This window comes from Salmo salar, chromosome 09, assembly GCF_965601325.2.
Source record: "Salmo salar chromosome 09, fSalSal1, whole genome shotgun sequence".
NCBI lineage: Eukaryota > Metazoa > Chordata > Actinopteri > Salmoniformes > Salmonidae > Salmo > Salmo salar.
Window position 1 is genome coordinate 147,026,918 of NC_138299.1, and position 21,951 is coordinate 147,048,868.

The window sequence follows — 21,951 nt, forward strand, 5'->3', positions numbered from 1 at the left end:
TGACTCAGGTTTCCTTTCTTCTCCAAGAACAAGATAAACCTTGATCACATATCTGTTGTATAATTCACTGGGTACAAACATCCTAGCTAGCTTGGTGCTGTAGTTACTACAGAACACAGATAAATATGAATCACACCAAACAGTGTATGTTTGTGTGTGTATGTGTACCTGTGTGTGTGTTTTTATATTAGTGTGCACAGAACTGTGCAATTAGTGTGCATAGCACCGTAAGCACCCTCGGGTCATCGTGCTGTGACCCACACAATGCTACACTGCTGATAAGAATCTAAATGAATCCCCAAGCTGAGTTCTGATTACGAGAGCATGAGACCAGGGGCACTTGTTAGCTTGATAGCTAGCATCCATCCACGGCACGCAGCTGAGCATAAAATCTCAAATTACACGGCCTATACATATTGATGACTTCAGGCAATACTTGCAGCCAGGTTTTCGTGAGGCTGGTCAGGTGTTTGTTATAATATCATGCTGATCCCAGACTAGCAATTGGCTATGGTCCCAAGGGTATTTGAGTGTGAGTTGAACTGATCCAGGACTTGTCTATAATGTTTGCATATTAAAGCTGACATTATGGAAGCTATAGCCTCTTAGAAAGAAAATGGAGAGCCCTTTTTGTTCCAGGTAGAACCCTTTCCACAGCCTAAGAAACCCTTTGGAACCCTTTTTTTTTCTAAGAGTGTAGGGAGGACTATACCACATTTCTGGAAAATAATTGTAGTCACTATCATGATTTGGAGTCTCTGCTGTATTTCAGACTTCAAATCCCACAATCCCCCAGAGACCCCAGCTGGTGATGACATCATACAAAACTCAGTAATGCGCCAGACCAACTCCCCAACAACATGGCAGCTAGCATATTACCCACTGATGGATGACAGTACCTGTGCGTGACAGTACCTGTGTGTGCGTGCGTGTGCTCAACATTTTTGGGGGGAATCGACTCCCATTCAACTCATGAGTTGAAATTCAAATTGAATTGGCCACACCCAACAGGATTTAGAATTTGAGTTAGAGTGACAGGAATTAGAATTTGAGTTAGTGTGACAGGAATTAGAATTTGAGTTAGAGTGACAGGAATTAGAATTTATTCCGTGTAATTCAAAGAAATTCCATGAATCTGACAGTTCACACTTCCAGATACAAAGAATATATAATCTGGAAACAATGTTCATATACTCTTTTGTTTGACTTCTTTTTGAAGGCCTAATGGTCAACTTGAGTGTTAAATGAATGCATTCTGGGAAATGTTGTATTTTTTACCCATATTTAAGAAAAGGTAAGTGATTAATGAATATTTGCATACAGGTTTTGTTTTCCTTGATCATTCATTTTAATCTATTTTTTCATCAATATTTTATATGCATGTATATAATGGCATGTTTGATGTTTTATGTACAAGATGTATATTTGTATAGACTACACCTAATATAGAATAGAAGAGTTATTTTAATTTCACTGAAATTCTATTTCCTTTCACTAAAACTCGAATTACAATTCTGTATCCTGTTGACTACTTTAATTCAAATTCAAGAATTGAATAGTATTTGAGGCATTCTCAATTCAATTCTGAATTGAGCACAACCATTGTGTGTGTGTGTGTGTGTGTGTGAACGTGCATCCATGTATGCATGCATCGCCTGTCTGTCCGTCAGTCGGTTCATCTGTCAGTCCATTCTTCTGTCCATCCATCTGTCTGTCCTTCTCTTTGGTTATCTGTGAAACAACGTGCAGCTCAGCTTTCAGGTGCTTCCGAGCTGAAGGACCTCTCTGCTCCATCTCCATCTCAGTTCATATAACAGCTGAACCCAGGCCAGACAGCCCAAAATCTTTCCCACAGTTTATAATATACAGAGCCGTCAGAAAGTATTCACACCCCTTGACTTTTTCCTCATTTTGATGTGTTACAGCCTGAATTTAAAATTGATAAAATTGCAGGTTTTTTTGTCACTGGCCTACTCACAATACCCCATAATGTCAAAGTGGAATTCTGTTTTTTGAAATGTTTAAACATGTATTAAAACTTATGCCTGGCCGATTCCCCTCTCTCCACTGGGATTCTCTGCCTCTAACCCTATTACAGGGGCTGAGTCACTGGCTTACTGGTGTTCTTCCATGCCGTCCCTAGGAGGGGTGCGTCACTTGAGTGGGTTGAGTCACTGACATGGTCTTCCTGTCTGGGTTGGCGCCCTCCCTTGGGTTGTGCCGTGGCTGAGATCGTTGTGGGCTATACTCGGCCTTGTCTCAGGATGGTAAGTTGGTGGTTGAAATTATGCCTCTAGTGGTGTGGGGGCTGTGCTTTGGCAAAGTGGGTGTGGTTATATCCTGCCTGTTTGGCCCTGTCCGGGGGTATCATCGGATGGGGCCACAGTGTCTCCTGACCCCTCCTGTCTCAGCCTCCAGTATTTATGCTGCAGTAGTTTATGTGTCGGGGGGCTAGGGTCAGTCTGTTATATCTGGAATATTTCTCCTGTCTTATCCGGTGTCCTGTGTGAATTTAAGTATGCTCTCTCTAATTCTCTCTTTCTCTCTTTCTTTCTTTCTCTCTCGGAGGACCTGAGCCCTAGGACCATGCCTCAGGACTACCTGGCATGATGACTCCTTGCTGTCCCCAGTCCACCTGACCGTGCTGCTGCTCCAGTTTCAACTGTTCTGCCTGCGGCTATGGAACCCTGACCTGTTCACCGGACGTGCTACCTGTCCCAGACCTGCTGTTTTCAACTCTCTAGAGACAGCAGAAGTGGTAGAGATACTCTCAATGATCGGCTATGAAAAGCCAACTGACATTTACTCTTGAGGTGCTGACTTGTTGCACCCTCGACAACTACTGTGATTATTATTATTTGACCATGCTGGTCATTTATGAACATTTGAACATCTTGGCCATGTTCTGTTATAATCTCCACCCGGCACAGCCAGAAGAGGACTGGCCACCCCTCATAGCCTGGTTCCTCTCTAGGTTTCTTCCTAGGTTTTGGCCTTTCTAGGGAGTTTTTCCTAGCCACCGTGCTTCTACACCTGCATTACTTGCTGTTTGCGGTTTTAGGCTGGGTTTCTGTACAGCACTTTGAGATATCAGCTGATGTAAGAAGGGCTATATAAATACATTCGATTTTGATTTGATAAGCTAAAATTGTTTTGAGTTAATAAGTGTTCAACCCCTTTATTATGGCAAGCCTAAATAAGTTCAGGAGTAAAATTTTGCTTAACAAGTCACAATAAGTTGCATGGACTCACTCTGTGTGCAATTATAGTGTTTAACATGAGTTTTGAATGACTACCTCATCTCTATGCCCCACACATCCAATTATCTGTAAGGTCCCTCAGTTGAGCAGTGAATTTCAAATACATATTCAACCACAAAGTCTAGGGAGTTTTTCCAGTGCCTCGCAAAGAAGAGCACCTATTGGTAGATGGGTAAAAAAAAAAAAAAAAATGAAGCAAACATTGAATATCCCTTTGAGCATGGTGAATTACTCTTTGGATGGTGTCACAAAAAAAGATACAGCCGTCTTTCCAACTCAGTTGCCGTAGAGGAAGGAAACTGCTCAGGGATTTCACCATGAGCTGAAGTGCAGCAAGACTGTCACATGCGTCAAAAGGGACAGACCAAGGCGCAGCGTGTTGAGTGCTCATCTTCTTTATTTAACGTATAAAGTGAACACTTAAACAAAAATTAACAAAATGACTCACAACAGTTCCGTAAGGTAACATTGACTATACGAAAAACAACCACCCACAAACCCAAAGGAAAAAAGGGCTGCCTAAGTATGGCTTCCAATCAGAGACAGCGAAAGACACCTGCCTCTGATTGGAAACCATACTCGGCCACACATAGAAAACGAACATAGAAAATGAAAACTAGAACAAATCTCCTCTAAATAAACCAACCCCAAAACACACAAAAACAACACCCCCTGCCACGCCCTGACCATACTACATTGACAAATGACCCCTTTACTGGTCAGGACGTGACAAAGACAATGATACAAAACACACAAAACACTACATGAAAATGACTAAAAAGCATAAAATTTGAAGTTTTGGAATGGCCTAGTCAAAATCCAGACGTAATACCTATCAGCATTTTGTCTGGTGATACATGTTAGTCTTTACCCCTTCGTACAGTATGGTGTCCCATATTAAACAGCTCCCTGACGTGTTTGATAAATATACAGTATGCCACTGTCTGTGACTGCGCAAAATTATCACACTCTTATTTTTGTCACAACCTGTGAAAATAGCTATTTATTTTTTCTTTTTCCTGAAGGTGTTGATAGCATTTTGGAACAGTGGAGTACATTTCTGAACCTTTTTGTATTTGATGCCACTTCAAATACAGAGTCTCAGCTGGAAAAAATCTTTATGGATATTGCAGCTATTATGTTACCAGATTTCTTCCAAAAAGGATGTATTCAGTCAAGCATTTTTATGGTATAAGCCTGTTGCAGTAAAGTGTTACTGGGCTATAATAATAACAACCATCACCTCATGAATGTAATATGTTCCTAGATATTCCACACAAAAGACAAACCTCCTAACATTTACAGTATAATCCGACATGAATGGCATTTTACCCAAAAAAAGACTACAAATCTAATTTAACGCTGAGCAAGGTTGTGTGTAACCTCAAGGCTAGTAATTGCTTTGTCCTTGTGAAGAACGGTGTGACAACTACCTGGCTGGTGACAAAGAGTCACTGCCTTTGTTCTCGATTTCATCCTCCTGCCTCCTCCCTTCGCTGTAACCTCCTCCCTCTCCCCTTTCTCCATCCCTTTCTGACTCCCTCTCTTTGGTTTGTCTGCGCGTCGAGCCAATAAGTCGGCAGCGGGAGGACTTCCCTACTCTAAAAGGGGACTAGGGAGTCTGTGGCTCGGGGACGGGGGTTATTGGGAGAGTGAATTGGGTTGATCGGAGTTTCATGCAGGACCGGGGTTCTTGGGCACCCCCCTCCTGGTACAGACACTCGAAATGCCACCCTCCGCAAGGAAATCGATCAAGGAGCGCGAGCTGTTCTCCCTGACCTCATCCTTACCATGCGCCTCGTAAGTGAATTCATACTGACTTCTTCAGGGCTTTTGTTTCTTTTTACGTTCCTTTAGCGATAGTTCATTGGAAAGCTATTGGTCGGCGATGCTATTGCCCACAATGAATGCTTGTCCATAATAGGCGAAACAGCGAACTACTGATACATTCCGGTTTTCATACGCTCGCAGCGAACCAAATCTAACAGTGGTGTGCCATATGATGAGATGTTTGTTTAGATTTGATTTAGAGTCTTTGTTGCTACAGCCGATGGCAACGTGCTCATACTTTGGGAAAATAAGAGTCAGACGCAAATTCTTTCCTTCAATTAAATAGTTATATTGCTCCCATTCACACTGACCACAAACTGTAGACTGGAGAGGAAATAATGCAACCACACAGTTGACGTTCACGCAAATCGGCAGTTAAGAAAGCTTATTCTAATGGATATTGTGAATGTTATATTTTGGGGTTCAGAATGATTTTATTTCCATTCTAATAGAAGTAAGCTGACAAGTTTCAAAGAAATGTAGATTTAATCACAACGACAAATAATACAGAATAGATCCACAAAGCTCATAAATTATTTAACTTTACCATTTAGATGCCGTAGGCGTAAATTGGCGTGTTAGGGCCTTACTGAAATAATAAATAGCTAACTCAGTAAAACGGAGGAGAATCCTTGTGTTCTTAAAACATAATTTTAAAGCCAAAACTGCACTGCGAGCACATTGAAAACACTCAACTTCAATACGAAACTATTTATGTTGAAAGGGTCATAAACGGAGGCGACAGGTAGACTAGTGGTTAGCGCGTTGGGCCACTAACCGAAAGGTTGCTAGATCGAATAACTAATTCTTATTTACAATGACAGACTAGAAACAGTGGGTTAACTGCTTTGTTCAGGGGTAGAAGACATATTTTTACCTTGTCAGCTCAGTCTGTCATTGTAAATAATAATTTGTTATTAACTGACTTGCCTAGTTAAATAAAAATAAAAAACAGGTACAAATCTAAATGTCAGGCAGAATCTGATGTGTAATAAAGTGACCCAAAGTTCAATTTCCAATAGTCAAACCCCTCATAGTGTTTAAGAATATGGATGAAAAACAATCCTGAAATTCAGCCTACAGATAAGAACAAAATGGAGAACTTGTAGGATATCAGTACAGCCAAATACAGCTACCGGACCTTACTGCACACAAGGACACAGAATCAACCACTATACATTCTCCTTTTACTGTTACAGATAATAGCTATATTATTATTCACACAAGTAGCTACTGCTATGTAATCTAATACAAATATTTTACTCCTACGGAAAGACCTTGAAGTCCTTATTTAGGGCTGTGTGTCACGATAAGATATTAATCAACATCCAAGGAGATTACCACAACTCCCTTCTTAACTGGTCAAGCCTGGATCAGGCAGGTAGGAGTTGAGAAATGTTATTAGAGACGTAAATGTGACTTGGGAAAGCATGCAAGCCTGCAATCCTTCATATAGGACTGGGTTCTCAGAACTCCTCACTTCATTTAGGACCATTTCATCAATTGCAGGGAGAGTGACCAAAAGTTCAACCCCAAGTAGAAAGTTAGAGGGAGGGAGAGTGCCGGCAAATGGTCAGTGCATGTCATTGTGTATCTAGGCTATGTTCTTGTGTGAATGTATGCTTCTGTACATGGATGATCATGTCTGAGTGTACATGTAGTGCCTTAAGTAGTATATGGGAGAATCTAATGTACTGTAAATGCCTGTGGGAATGTACACTACTGTTCAAAAGTTTGGGGTCACTTAGAAATGTCCTTGTTTTTGAAAGAAAAGCATACTTTTGGCCCATTAAAATAACATCAAATTGATCAGAAATACAGTGTCGACATTGTTAATTTTGTAAATTACTATTATAGCTGGAAATGGCAGATTGTTTTTACAGAATATCTACATAGGCGTACAGAGGCCCATTATCAGCAACCATCACTTCCGTGTTCCAATGGCACGTTGTGTTAGCTAATCCAAGTTTATCATTTTAAAAGGCTATTTGATCATTATAAAACCCTTTTGCAATTCTGTTAGCCAAGCTGAAAACCTTTGTTCTGATTAAAGAAGCAATAAAACTGGCCTTCTTTACACTAGTTGAGTATCTGGAGCATCAGCATTTGTGAGTTCGATTACAGGTTCAAAATGGCCAGAATTTGTTTCACTTCCTTCTGAAACTCGTCAGTCTATTCTTGTTCTGAGAAATGAAGGCTATTCCATGCGAGAAATGGCCAAGAAACTGAAGATCTCGTACAACGCTGTGTACTTCTCCCTTTACAGAACAGCGCAAACTGGCTCTAACCAGAATAGAAAGAGGAGTGGGAGGCCCCGGTGCCCAACTGAGCAAGAAGACAAGTACATTAGAGTGTCTAGTTTGAGAAACAGCCGCCTTACAAGTCCTCAACTGGCAGCTTCATTAAATAGTACCCGCAAAACACCAGTCTCAACATCAACAGTGAAGAGGCGACTCCGGGATGCTGGCCTTCTAGGCAGAGTTCCTCTGTCCAGTGTCTGTGTTCTTTTGCCTGTCTTAATCTTTTCTTTTTATTGGCAGTCTGAGATATGGCTTTTTCTTTGCAACTCTGCCTAGAAGGCCAGCATACCGGAGTCTTTGTTTCTGGCCATTTTGAGCCTGTAAATGAACCCACAGATGTTGATGCTCCAGATACTCAACTAGTCTAAAGAAGGCCAGTTTTATTGCTTCTTTAATCAGGACAAAGGTTTTCAGCTGTGTTAACATAATTGCAAAAGGGTTTTATAATGATGAATTAGCCTTTTAAAATGATAAACTTGGATTAGCTAACACAACGTGCCATTGGAACATAGGAGTGATGGTTGCTGATAATAGGCCTCTGTACGCCTGTGTAGATATTCCATAAGAAATCAGCCGTTTCCAGCTACAATAGTCATTTACAACATTAACAATGTCTACACTGTATTTCTGATCAATTTGATGGTTTTTTAATGGACAAAAATGTGCTTTTCTTTCATTAACAAGGACATTTCTAAGTGACCCCAAACTTTTGAACGGTAGTGTATGTGTGTGTGTGAGGGCACGTGTGTGTGTGTGTGTGAGGGCACGTGTGTGTGTGTGTGTGAGGGCACGTGTGTGTGTGTGAGGGCACGTGTGTGTGTGTGTGAGGGCACGTGTGTGTGTGTGTGTGTGTGTGTGTGTGTGTGAGGGGACGTGTGTGTGTGTGTGAAGGCACGTGTGTGTGTGTGTGTGTGTGTGTGTGTGTGTGTGTGTGTGTGTGTGTGTGTGAAGGCACATGTGTGTGTGGGCACGTGTGTGTGTGAGGACACGTGTGTGTGTGTGTGTGTGTGTGTGAGGGCACGTGTGTGTGTGTGTGTGTGGGCACGTGTGTGTGTGTGTGTGGGCACGTGTGTGTGTACTGTGTGTGTGTGTCGGCTAGCATGCAGGAGTGTAGCTGTGCAGCAGGCAGGCAGGCAGGGCAGGCCATTTCCTGATGTCTTCATAGCCTGGGAAAACTTGAGACGTTTTGGTAGAAGCCCTTATATTCATTCCTCATGTCCATGGGCTTCCATGGCCTCCTGGTTTTTATCTAGCTCTCTGTAGTCTCCTGCTGCTCAGTTTAATACCTTGGCAATATGACTGTTATTACTACTCATATCACAATATTAGTATTGTCATAGGGTGTGTGTGTGTGTGTGTGTGTGTGTGTGTGTGGAGGAATTGGATAGAGTGCTGATCACACTATAGTCTAGACCTTAGTTTGCATGCAGTGAGTTTGCATACGTCTGCTTATCATGAATGAGTTATCCTTCTCTAAGCTGTGTGTATATTGGTCTGTGCTGATGTGTAGTGATGTAGTTTGATTAGTATCGACTGTGCTGCCCTGTAGGGGTCCTCAGTGAGACGTGGACATCGGTGGTCTTCAGTGACTTACATGTATGTGACTTATGTAGAAATGTCATCAAATTCAGTTATTAGTATAACAACTTTTGAATAAACTATTCTCTCTCTCTTCTTCTCCCTTTCTGTGGAAGGGATTTTGGGGGTGCCACGGTCCTTCAGTTAGACTCAAAGTGTGTGTTTTTATTTAGTGCATTGCAACTGGATGTGACCACAGGGCTGTAGACTGTGCGTGTGTGCGTGTGTGTGTGTGTGTGTGTGTGTGTGTGTGTGTGTGTGTGTGTGTTAGGGGTTGTGAGTGGAGTCAGGCAGAGTATTTGTATCCAAGCCTAGCCCACAGCTAGCGATTGCTTTCCAGGACTCTGTGGCAAAAAAATGTGTTCTGAGCAGTGCCTTGGCCCAGAACACACACATACTCTCTAGAGTTTGGCAAACTTCAAGAGCTAGTAAACAAAGGGAATGTGTCACTACTAGTTGAACCTAATAGAAGGAGGAGAAGAGACAAAGAGAGAAAGACTGAGAGAAAGACTGAGAGAGAGAGAGAGCGAGAGATGGAGGGAGGGAGGGAGCGAGAGAGAGAGAGAGAGAGATGGAGGGAGATGTGGAGAGAGTGGTTGTCATTACTGTTACTAGTGTCTGGTAAAATGGAAAATTCATTAGGACATATCCAAACATGATATCTTATTTCAGCTGAAGGCAGAGACAGGAATGTCTTTGGGGTAAAAGGTCACTAGAATGTTTTCTTCGACTTAAGTACAGCAGCTTCCTCCCCTGTAATTACCATGACTTTGGACAGACCTCGATTGCACACTTTGTCTCTCCTGGGAGAATTCCAACAATCTACTGTGATATCCTTTCCTATGTCCTATACCCTATGAAAGTCCCGTCTACTTCCTGGTTCAAGTCCCGTACTGTTTTTAAATGGGCTTCAAGCTTATATCATCAACTTCATGAAAATGGGGTCTTTTAAGATAGATATAAAATTATATTTGTGGATTAACCTATCCAGTGCCTTCAGAAAGTATTCATACCCCTTGACTTATTACACATTTTGTTGTGTTACAGCCTGAATTCAAAATGTATTTAAAAAAAAAGATTATCACCCATCTACACACAATAACCCATAATGACAAATTGAAAAAAAATCTTTTTAGATTTATTGGCAAATTTATTGGAAATTATATACAAAAATATATAATTTACTTAAGTATTCACATCCCAAAGTCAATACTTTGTAGAAGAAGCTTTGGGAGCAATTACAGCTGTGAGTCTTTCTGGGTAAATCACTAAGAGTTTTCCACATCTGGATTGTGCAACGTTTGCCAATTATTCTTAAAAAAATTATTCAAGCTCTGTCAAATTGGTTGTTGACCATTGCTAGACAACCATTTTCCGGTCTTGCCATAGATTTTCAAGTAGATTTAAGTCAAAACTGTAACTCGGTCACTCAGGACATTCACTGTCTTCTTGGTAAGCAGCTCCAGTGTAGATTTGGCCTTCTGTTTTAGGTTATTGACCTGATGAAAAGTGAATTCAGTTCCCAGTGTCTGGTGGAAAGCAGACGGAACCAGGTTTTCCTCTAGGATTTTTCCTGTGCTTTTCTCCATTCTGTTTATTTTTTATCCTGAAAAATTTCCCAGTTGTTAAAGATTGCAAACATACCCATAACATGAGGTAGCCACCACTATGCTTGAAAATATGCAGAGTGGTACTCAGTCATGTGTTTTATTGGATTTGCCCCAAACGTAACACTTTGTTTTCAGGACAAAAAAGTGAATTGCTTTGCCACATTTCTTGCAATATTACTTGTTACAAACAGGATGCATGTTTTGGAATATTTTTTATTCGACACAGGCTTCCTTCTTTTCACTCTGTCAACAAGGTTAGTATTGTGGAGTAACTACAATGTTGTCGATCCATCCTCAGTTTTCTCCTGTCACAGCCATTAAACTTTGTAACTGTTTTAAAGTCACCATTGGCCTCAAAGTGAAATCCCGGAAGAGTTTCCTTCCTCTCCGGCAACTGAGTTAGGAAGGACACCTGTATCTTTGTAGTGACTGGGTGTATTCATACAGCATCCAAAGCGTAATTAATAACTTCACCATGCTCAAAGGGATATTCAATGCCTGCTTTTTTATTTTTACCCATCTACCAATAGGTGCTCTTCTTTGCGAGGCATTGGAAAACCTCCCTGGTCTTTGTGGTTGAATCTCTGTTTGAAATTCACTGCTCGAGACCTTACAGATAATTGTATGTGTGTGGTACAGAGATGAGGTAGTTGTTCAAAAATCATGTCCATGCCACTTATTATGTGACTTCTTAAGCACATTTTTACTCCTGAACTTATTTAGGCTTGCCATAGTAAAATAGTTGAATACTTATTGACTCAAGACATTTTAGCATTATATTTTTTATTAATTTGTAAAAATGTTTAAAAACCTAATCCCACTTTGCTGCGCCACTCGGGAGCCCCTATAATGTCAGTCTAATGCACTGCAGTGCTAGAGGCGTCACTACAGACCTTGGTTTGATCCTGGGCTGTATCACATCCGGTTGTGATTGGGAGTCCCATAGGGCGGCGCGCAATTGGCCGAGCATCGTCCGGGATTGGCCGGGGTAGGCCGTCATTGTAAATAAGAATTTATTCTTAACTGACTTGCCTGGTTAAATAAATAAAATACTAATTATGGGGTGTTGTGTGTAGGCCAGTGACAAAAAAATCTCTATTTATTCCATTTCATAATCAGGTTGTAACACAACTAAAAGTTAAAATAACCAGCTCTTTCATAGTGTTTCACTCCATTATTCATTAACGTTAACGTCATCCCTATTCTGTTTGTGTCGTAGGGGAATTATCCATGCACAGGGGAAAGTACACTCACAAAACAGATCAAACGCCAACCAGATTCCCAGACAAATGCAAACCATGTTTGTAGCACAACCACTGGATTAGCATGGACATATTTAGTCAGTGACACAATGCACAAGCAATGTGCAACAGAGCTCAATGTAAAACCACTACAAACAGGGAGGATAGTATGTAGCAGTATACTAAGGGCAAATGTTATACGATGTGCCTAGCAACTACTTTCCCTGGTATTTTCATGTTTGTCTCGCTTGCCTTTCCTCCATTTGTGACATGGGCCAATCAGAGTTTGCCCAATAACTGCTTCCAGAGGGGGAACTGAATTAGAGGATCATGGGTAATATGTTGTGTTGTTTAGTAATGGTGGTGGCATGCCTGTTTGAGTCAATCAGCTGGCTTCACAGTGACATCATCATCCCATGTCTTGATGATGACCCATCAGTGATGGCTGGCTGCCTCTGGTGCTGTGTGCGTCATGCTTTAACCCCGCGGTGGCCAGACTAATGTACTACACTGACAAACAGCTGGGGGCGACTGAAGGACAGTGTAGCGGCAGCATGCACTTATGGACTGTGCTCAGGGACACACACACACACACGCACATACTCATGCTCACATGCACAGGCAGCACACACACACACACACACACACACACACACACACACACACACACACACACACACACACACACACACACACACACACACACACACACACACACACAGTAGCAGGTGGATGTGTGAGAGAGAAGATAGGAGGAGCCAGAGATATAGGAAAGGAGGGAGAGAGGGGGGGGGGGGAGAGAGAGAGGGAGGGAGAGAGAGGGAGGGGGAGATAGAGAGTGAGGGAGGTACAACTGCTGCTGTCTGTCTGGCAATCATTCAGGCGCGAAGGCAGATGTGTTTTTAAGACAAGGTGAGTCTGTTGTTCCAGATGTCTCTGATGTAGTTGTAACACACACACACACACACACACACACACACACACACACACACACACACACACACACGCAGTATGGGCAGAGAGGCCCAGAGGGTGTATTTAGGACTGTTGTTTTTCTTCTTCTAATCTAGCCAACACTAGTTCAATGGGCCGAATCAAACAGGGCAGCTAATTCCTCTGATTAGAACATGAAGCCCACAAACAGATGGGAAAGGACAATGAATGCACCACTACGCCACAGGCGTTCCAATTCAACAGGCTTAGTGACGTTTCCTCTATGGAGTACACACACACACACACACACACACACACACACACACACACACTGAAATTGCTTGTACTGTATGTTTTAATAAACAGATCAGATGCACTCTGGAAATCATGCAAATACACACACTAGCCCACACAAAGGATGTTTAGTACATTGTGTAGCCACCTGATAAGTGAAAACATTGCAAGAGCTTGTGTGAATCACTGTTCCACTCTGCTGTTGGATTGTCTTGTAAATCATTGAGATTCTCGCTTCCCTCTCACACACAACATGTGCACACAAACACATGCACTGCAGTCACCCTATTCATGGCCTCTAAGCCTCAAGAAAAAACATCCAACAGTACAGACATCATTTCTGTAGTCTCGCATGGATCAGTACTCATTTTAATACAAACGTTTCATGGTTATGGTTTTAAAATTTGATTTTAAAATGAAGTTACAGCTTTAGAATGAGATTAGAATTGAGTTAAAGACATAATATCCCTGAGATTCTCTAAATGAGTTTATAGCCATAGAATCAGTTCTGTTGTCTGTAATATTTATGTGCCTGACGCTGCAGACTCTAATGTGGTTCCTGTGGTTGACCCCCCCCACCCTCCCCCTGCAGGTGGCTGAAGGTACTGCTGTGCAGCCCCCTACGCTATCTATGGATGGTCCTCATAGCCCTCACTGTGCTCTGTGTGGCCATCCAGATCCTAGGAGTCGTCTGGCAGTCCAGGTGAGTCTGGTGCTACTGTACGTACAGATGTAGGATCTCTATTTGATCACCCTGTTGCAGGAGAACTTTTCCAACATGGATCCCTTAGTGGAATACATCAACCAGAACAGCAAGGAGTTTGGAGTGACAGTCCAAAAAAAACTTGTAGTATATTTGAGGTTTAAAAAGGCTTCTGAAGTTTGTTATTTTCATTTCTACATTTTTAACTTGATTTTCCCTTCAGAAAAAATGTATCAACTCCTACAAAAATCCATGAATTATAATCCACTTAATAATTCACATGTCCTGTTACTACAGGATCGTTTTCCTGCTGTAGAAAACTAGCTCAAATTAAGATCCTACATCTGTAGCCATCAGGTCAGATATTCATACTACCTGGATTTATATTACTGGCAGTGAAACCAGAGAGGAAGAGGTGAAGCGAGAGGATTTGTATTTTTTTGTATGGAGGACTATGAGAGAATGTCGAATTACATGAGGCTTATTTGATTGAATTGAAGTTTCGCAATGTATATTCTGTTACAAATGTGCTGATATAAGTGGATTCACATGGCATTCCGGCAACTTTGAGAAAAACGACTGTGGTTCACACGCGTATCTGCCCTCTCATTGACTACAATGGTCCTACCTGATCGCGTCAGGCTTTAATCATTGAGGACGTACTGTATTTCCATTGTTAGACTGGTCACTCGGCTATCTTGTTAATATAATAGATTTTCTTTGGTGAAACGAATAAGCTTTTACATTCCACTTCTCTGTTCAGGATAATTGTTTTGTTTTGAAACAGGCTGACAGTGATTGGCTAACTGTAGTCAAACACTCTGTTTGGTTTCAGGAACGATAAGATTTTGAGCGAGAAGCTCCTGAATGTGCGGTTTACCATCGAGATCCAGGGAACGCTCCCGACGGAGCAGAGTGACTGGGAAAACTCTTCCCCCTCTTCACACGCCCCTGTCGTAGAAGAGGAAGTGAGGTCACAGGAGGAAGGAGCTCCTAAACAACTGGCCAAAGAGAACCAGAAGGTAGCCGAATATCAAGATGGCAGAGATGAGCCAGGAATGGAGAGGAGACTCCAGGTGCATCACCAACATTTAAAGCTCTCAAACACTTTCAATAAGGTCAAAGACTCCAGGAAAGAGGCAAGGGGTAAAGTTTTAGCAGTAAAGGCAGCCCTGCCCAAAGTCACACTGGGTGATGATGAGTTGCATTTGGGGGTTCCCGGGTCTGTGGTTCTCCAGCTGGGCCACCCAGCTATCAGAGTGGTATCTACCCTGTCTCACAAACCTCTCCAGCTCCCCTTAACCAATCAGCTGAAGAGTAGAAACAGCCTTGCCCCTCTAGGCACCAACTCTGTAGTTGCCGGGGTGATAAGCGAGGTGAAACCGGGGATTGCCACCTCCACCTGTCGGCCGAAGAACCACATCGTCTTTCTAAAGACGCACAAAACGGCCAGCAGCACCATCCTGAACATCTTGTATCGCTATGGCGACAGCCGCAATCTGACCTTCGCCCTTCCGCTGAACATGCACAGCCAGCTGTTCTATCCCTTCTTCTTCGCCTCACACTTTGTGGAGGGAGTTAGGAGCCGCAGTGTCAAAAAGTTCCACATCATGTGCAACCACATGAGGTTCAGACCACCAGAGGTGAGTTCTATCATCATAGCATAGGAGGTTGCTGGCAACTTAATTGGGGAGCAGCCTTGTGATAATGGCTGGAGCGGAATTCGTGGAATGGTATCAGAGCATTCCATTTGCTCCGTTCCAGCCATTATTATGAGCCGTCCTCCCCTCAGCAGCCTCCACTGCATCATAGATAATATAGAGGTTCAGACTAACACAAGTTGAATTTTACTACTATCTTTTCCCCAGAAAATATAAAAAAATTGTAACCAATAATTGTTAAATGGTATCACTAACACATTTTGTTCTTGTTTTGGGCTTTTCCTGTTGTGTCTTAGGTGAGGAAGGTGATGCCCCAGGACACGTTCTACTTCTCCATCCTGAAGAACCCTGTTGCCATGATGGAGTCCATCTTCATCTACTACAAGAGCATTCCCGCCTTCCACAAGGCCCGCAGCCTGGATGACTTCCTCGACAACGGTTGGCGTAGTTACAACACGTCCCTGCCCAACAACCACTACGCCCGTAACATCCTGACCTTTGACTTTGGCTTCGACAACAACGTCGCCACAGAGACGCCCGGTGACCTGGAGACGCGGGCCGCCACAGCCATTGGCGCCATCGAGGAGGACTTCCACCTTATCCTCATCTCAGAGTACTTTGATGAATCCATGATCCTGCTCAAGCGCGCCCTCTGCTGGTCTTTGGACGACATCGTCTCCTTCAAGTTGAACAGCCGGAGCGAGCGCGCACGGAACATGCTCTCCCCGCACACCGCTGACAAGATCAGAGCCTGGAACGCCCTTGACTGGCGGCTCTACCTGCACTTTAATGCCACCTTCTGGCGACGCGTGGACACTACGGTGGGACGTGAGGAGATGAGGCGGGAGGTGACTCGGCTGCAGGAGCAACGTGCCAAACTAGCCAAAACCTGCCTGAAGGATGGTGGTGCAGTGGACCCGTCGCAGGTACAGGACGCGGGGCTGAAGCCCTTCCAGTATGGAGCGGCCATCATCCAGGGCTACAACCTGAACCCTGGGCTGGACGGGCCCACCAAAACACGCTGTCAGAACCTGATCACTCCAGAGCTGCAGTACACAGACACCCTTTACACCAAGCAGTTCCCTGAGCTTGCCACTAGGCAGAGACAGGCCGCCAAACTGGTCGCCTCACAACGTCAGCCTGGTCCAGCCAAGGTCAGCCCAAACAAAGCAGCCATGGCTGGGCCGGTGAGGGTGAGGGAGGCCCGGCACAGTAGGACAGCCAGGAGTGGACCCAGAAACCCTAATGCCCAGAACCAAAATGACCCCCGCCCAACTGTCCTGTCTAAAATCACTGCAGATAGAAGTGACAGAAACATACCTTGAGGTGGGGCTCTTTCAACATAGACTATGGGACTAATGGGACAATCCACAGGAGCTCATTGGTACTGAGCACAGGGGTCTTTTTAAGCTGAACAGCCAATGGCTCTGTTTTGTCTGTACAGTGAGGATGTTTCGCTGCACATTATGCTTACTCTGGCTGGCTGCAGTGCACAGGGCCAGTTTGCTGACTTTGGTGGCACTAGGATAAGCTCTAGTGTTTCTACCCAATGATACTGGACCTGTGTGGGTGGAGGGGATGGAGTTGGGGGAGGAAGAGGAAGAGTAGGAAGGAGAGGGAGAGTGCAACTGGGGTGACTGTCCTGCCTTGACTGGTTGGATTGGAAGTAGCATCTCATAAACCCTCTCATCTAATCTCTCCCCTTGATCTTGTCACACACTGAGGTTTAGAATTTGTACTATTTGTACTATAGTTTGAATGGCACATACTTGGTACTATCGATTAAACTGATTGGGGTTGGGTAAGGCCTGTAGTACAGTAGGCCTATGAACAGTACAGGTCAAAAGTTTGGAGACACCTACTTATTCCAGGGTTTTTCTTTATTTTTACTATTTTCTACAATGTAGAGTAATAGTGAAGACATCAAAACTATGAAGTAACACATATGGAATCATGTAGTAACCAAAAAAGTGTTAAACAAATCAAAATATATTTGAGATTTGAGATTCTTCAAAGTAGCCACCCTTTGCCTTGATGACAGCTTTGCACACTCTTGGCATTCTCTCAACCAGCAGAGGTAATCATGAGGTAATCACCTGGAATGCATTTCAATTAACATGTGTGCCTTGTTAAAAGTTAATTTGTGGAATTTCTTCCCTTCTTAATTAATGCGTTTGAGCCAATCAGTTGTGTTGTGACAAGGTAGGGGTGGTATACAGAAGATAGCTCTATTTGGTAAAAGACCAAGTCCATATTATGGCAAGAACAGCTCAAATAAGCAAAGATAAATTACAGTCCATCATTACTTTTAGACATGAAGGTCAGTCAATACGGAAAATTTGAAGAACTTTGAATGTCACTTCAAGTGCAGTCGCAAAAACCATCAAGCACTATGATGAAACTGGCTCTCATGAGGACCGCTAAGGAATGGAAGACTCAGAGTTATCTCTGCTGCAAAGGATAAGTGCATTAGAGTTAACTGCACCACAATTTGCAGCCCAAATAAATGCTTCACAGAGTTCAAGTAACAGACACATCTCAACATCAACTGTTCAGAGGAGACTGCGTGAATCAGGCCTTTATGGTCTAATTACTGCAAAGAAAACGGACACCAAAAAAGGACACCAATAAGAAGAAGAGACTTGCATGGGCTAAGAAACACGAGCAATGGACATTAGACTGGTGGAAATCTGTCTTCTGGTCTGATGAGTCCAAATTTCGATTTTTGGTTCCAACCACTGTGTCTTTGTGAGACGCAGAGTAGGTGAACGGATGATCTCTGCATGTGTGGGTCCCACCGTGAAGCATGGAGGAGGAGGTGCAATGGTGTGTGGGTGATTTATTTTGAATTCAAGGCACACTTAACCAGCATGGCTACCACAGAATTCTTCAGCGATACGCCATCCCATCTGGTTTGCGCTTTGTTTTTCAATAGGACAATGACCCAAAATATACCTCCAGGCTGTGTAAGGGCTATTTGACCAAGGAGAGTGATGGAGTGCTGAATCAGATGACCTGGCTTCCACAATCACCCGACCTCAAAAAAATGTAGATGGTTTGGGATGCGTTGGACCGCAGAGTGAAGGAAAAGCAGCCATCAAGTGCTCAGCATATGTGGGAACTCCTTCAAGACTGTTGGAAAAGCATTCCTCATGAAGCTGGTTTAGAGAATGCCAAAAGTGTGAAAAGAAGTCATCAAAGCAAAGGGTGGCGACTGAAGATCTAAAATATATTTTTGCTAAACACTTTTTTTGGTTACTACGTGATTCCATATGTGTTATTTCATAGTTTTGATGTCTTCACTATTATTATACAATATAGAAAATAGTACAATTAAAGAGAAACCCTTGAATGAGTAAGTGTGTCCAAAATTTTGACTGGTACTGTATCTGTCTGTCTGCTAACACCAAAAGACAAACAGTACCTCCACTTTACTACATCTGGTCTCTCATTTAGACAGGATACATCTCAGGTCTCATTTCTCTGAGTTGATATAAACTTTACTCAGAGAGAAGGTGGCTCAATATGGAGGTGAATAAAATACATGATGGTGTGTTAAACATGTAGACATCATAGGAGGCTGGTGTGAGGAGCTATAGGAGGACGGGCTCATTGTAATTTAGATTTTATTTATGTCACACCCTGATCTGTTTTTTCACCTGTCCTTGTGATTGTCTCCACCCCCCTCCAGGTGTTGCCCATTATCCCCTGTGTATTTATAGCTGTGTTCTCAGTTTGTCCGTTGCCAGTTTGTCTTGTTTGTCAAGTCAATCAGTGTTTTTGTTCTCAGCTCCTGCTTTTCCCAGTTTCTCACCCTCCTGGTTTTGACCCTTGCCTGTCCTGACTCTGAGCCCGCCTGCCTGACCACTCTACCTGAGCCTGCCTGCCGACCTGTACCTTTGCCCCACCTCTGGATTGTTTGACCTCTGCCTACCCTGAGCTTGCCTGCCATCAGGTACCATTGCCCCACCTCTGGTTTACTGACCCCTGCCTGCCTTGACCTGTCTATTGCCTGCCCCTGTTGGGTCTTGCCATGATTCCTGATAATTTTTTAGGATCCCCATTAGTCAACGCCAATGGCAACAGATACATTACAGACAAAAGATTTTACAATTTACATGCATTTAAAAAACTTAACATGAAGTGTGTGTGTGGGCATCTAACAGTTACTCATACTGTATCAGTACATACACAGAACAAGTAGGTCACATGGGGAGAGGTGTTGTGCTGTGAGGTGTTGCTTTATTTGTTTTTTGAAACCAGGTTTGCTGTTTGCTGTATATAAGATGGAAGGGAGTTCCATGCACTCATGGCTCTGTATAATACTGTATGTTTCCATGAATTTGTTCTGGACCTGGGGACTGTGAAAAGACCCCTGGTGGCATGTCAGGTGTAGAATGTGTGTGTCGGTGCAAATGCCTGGAATGGAATCAATGGAATGGTACCAAACACATGGAAACGACGTGTTTGACTCTGTTGCATTGATTCAATTCCAGTCATTAGAAGGAGCCCGTTCTCCTATAGCTCCTCCCATCAGCCTCCTCTCGTAGACATTTAAGGGAAAGATGCAATAACAGAAATACCATTACAAAATGTTTGACTTAAGAGCACATCTCAACTCTTTCGCTACCTACCTGAAGAGAGCCAGAGCTTGTAACTTTCTGTAATAATAGATTTGTACATCAACTCTCATGCAGAAAGTTCCTTGAATTTCCTCATCCTTTAAGGTTAGAAACTGAGAGATTCAGTGTCTAAAGGTAATTCAGTAACCGAGAGATTCAGTTACTAAAGGTAATTCAGTAACTGAAAGACATTCAGTAGGCCACTGTGGAAAAATATTCAGTTACCAAGACGGAGCAATGGAGCTCTCGGTTCTCAGAAATGGGAATCAAATTAAAATATTACATTTCTTAGAAGACCAAATGATTAGTCTCTTTAAATTCAAGTGTGCTTTTAAATCATACTGCACTTTAGTGTCAATATATAAATGAGGTGTAAAGAAATGATCGTGAAATGTAGATTTTTGTATGTAGAGATGATTTTGTGATGTGAGTCCTTATATCACAATACTTGCCTTTTAAAGTGGTCTGGTATGTACGTTTATTTTTCTCATTGTTGTGAGCGGTGATGTTGCCACTTACTCGGTAAGCACAGATTTCAAATTGAAATGGTCAAATAAAAGGGTAATGAATTATAAATTGTTTTTACTTTTGTGTTTGTTCCCACTTTTGTATGATAAAACAACCTGATCAGCAAAACAGAATACAGTTGGGCTGTAGTGTGCAGATCTGACAACAGGTGGGAGCCTTGTCCTAATAATATTCCTCAGCTTTGCTCAATGACAAATACAGTGCATTTGGAAAGTATTCAGACCCCTTCTCTTTCTTCGCATTTTGTTACATTAAAGCCTTATTCTAAAATGGATTTTTTTTAAAATCCACATCAATCTACAATACCCTATAATGACAAAGCGAAAACAGGTTTTTAGACATGTTAAATACAGAAATACCTTACATTTACATATTCAGAACCTTTGCTATGAGACTTGAAATTGAGCTCAGGTGCATCCTGTTTCCATTGATCATCCTTGGAAAGGCACACACCTGTCTATATAAGATCCCACAGGTGGCAGTGCATGTCAGAGCAAAAACCAAGCCATGAGGTCCAAGGAATTGTTCTTAAAGCTAAGAGACAGGATTGTGTCAAGGCACAGATCTGGGGAAGGGTACCAAAACATTTCTGCAGCATTGAAGTACAGAGAGATCCTTGATGAAAACCTGCTCCAGAGTGCTCAGTACCTCTGACTGGGGTGGAGGTTCACCTTCCAACTGGACAACGACCCTAAGCACACAGTCAAGACAACTCAGGAGTAGCTTTGAGACAAGTCTCTGAATGTCCTTGAGTGGCCCAGCCAGAGCCTGGACTTGAACCTGATCGAACATCACTGGAGAGACCTGAAAATAGTTGTGCAGCAACACTCCCCATCCAACCTGACAGAGCTTGAGAGGATCTGCAGAGAAGAATGGGAGAAACTCCCCAAATACAGGTGTGCCAAGCTTGTAGCATCATACCCAAGAAGATTCAAGGCTGTAATCACTGCCAAAGGTGCTTCAACAAAGTACAAAGTAAAGGGTCTGAATACTTATGTAAATGTGATATTTCTGGGGGGTCTTTGTTGATAAATGTGCAAAAAAATAACTATTTTTGCTTTGTCATATTGGGTATTGTATGTAGATTGATGAGGGAAAATAACTATTTAATCAATTTTATTAAAAAGGCTGTAATATAACAAAATGTGGAAAAAGTCAAGGGGTCTGAATACTTTCCAAATGCACTGTCCCCACTACAACAAATAAATACTTAAATATGTTATTATGTACTTGAAACATGGAGGACTGCTCCTTCCAGGAAGTACCAATATGGCTTCATAGCAACAGTATTCCAGGGTTTATATATATATATATATATATATAGATATATATATATATAGATATCTCAGCCCTCTTTCTCATCAGTTCTAGACAGTTATATTTCTAAAGTA

The 21,951-nt window shown here is 42.6% G+C and overlaps 1 protein-coding gene across 1 annotated transcript; it reads left to right on the forward strand.

The window, feature by feature from the left end:
* Positions 1–4,770: 4,770 nt before the first annotated feature.
* On the forward strand, positions 4,771–20,608 carry LOC106613156 (galactose-3-O-sulfotransferase 2-like). The gene is made up of 4 exons (XM_014215147.3): positions 4,771–5,060; positions 13,639–13,749; positions 14,585–15,392; positions 15,707–20,608. The coding sequence occupies exons 1-4, from the start codon at positions 4,987–4,989 to the stop codon at positions 16,733–16,735; spliced, it is 2,022 nt and encodes a 673-aa protein (XP_014070622.1). The 5' UTR covers positions 4,771–4,986; the 3' UTR covers positions 16,736–20,608.
* Positions 20,609–21,951: the final 1,343 nt, after the last annotated feature.

Bases quoted from the DNA above. Each gene is read 5' to 3' on its own strand.
- LOC106613156 (XM_014215147.3), top strand. From the start codon at position 4,987: ATGCCACCCTCCGCAAGGAAATCGATCAAGGAGCGCGAGCTGTTCTCC. The intron at 13,750-14,584 runs GTGAGTCTGGTG...GTTTGGTTTCAG, and splicing joins GGAGTCGTCTGGCAGTCCAG to GAACGATAAGATTTTGAGCG. The intron at 15,393-15,706 runs GTGAGTTCTATC...GTTGTGTCTTAG, and splicing joins TGAGGTTCAGACCACCAGAG to GTGAGGAAGGTGATGCCCCA.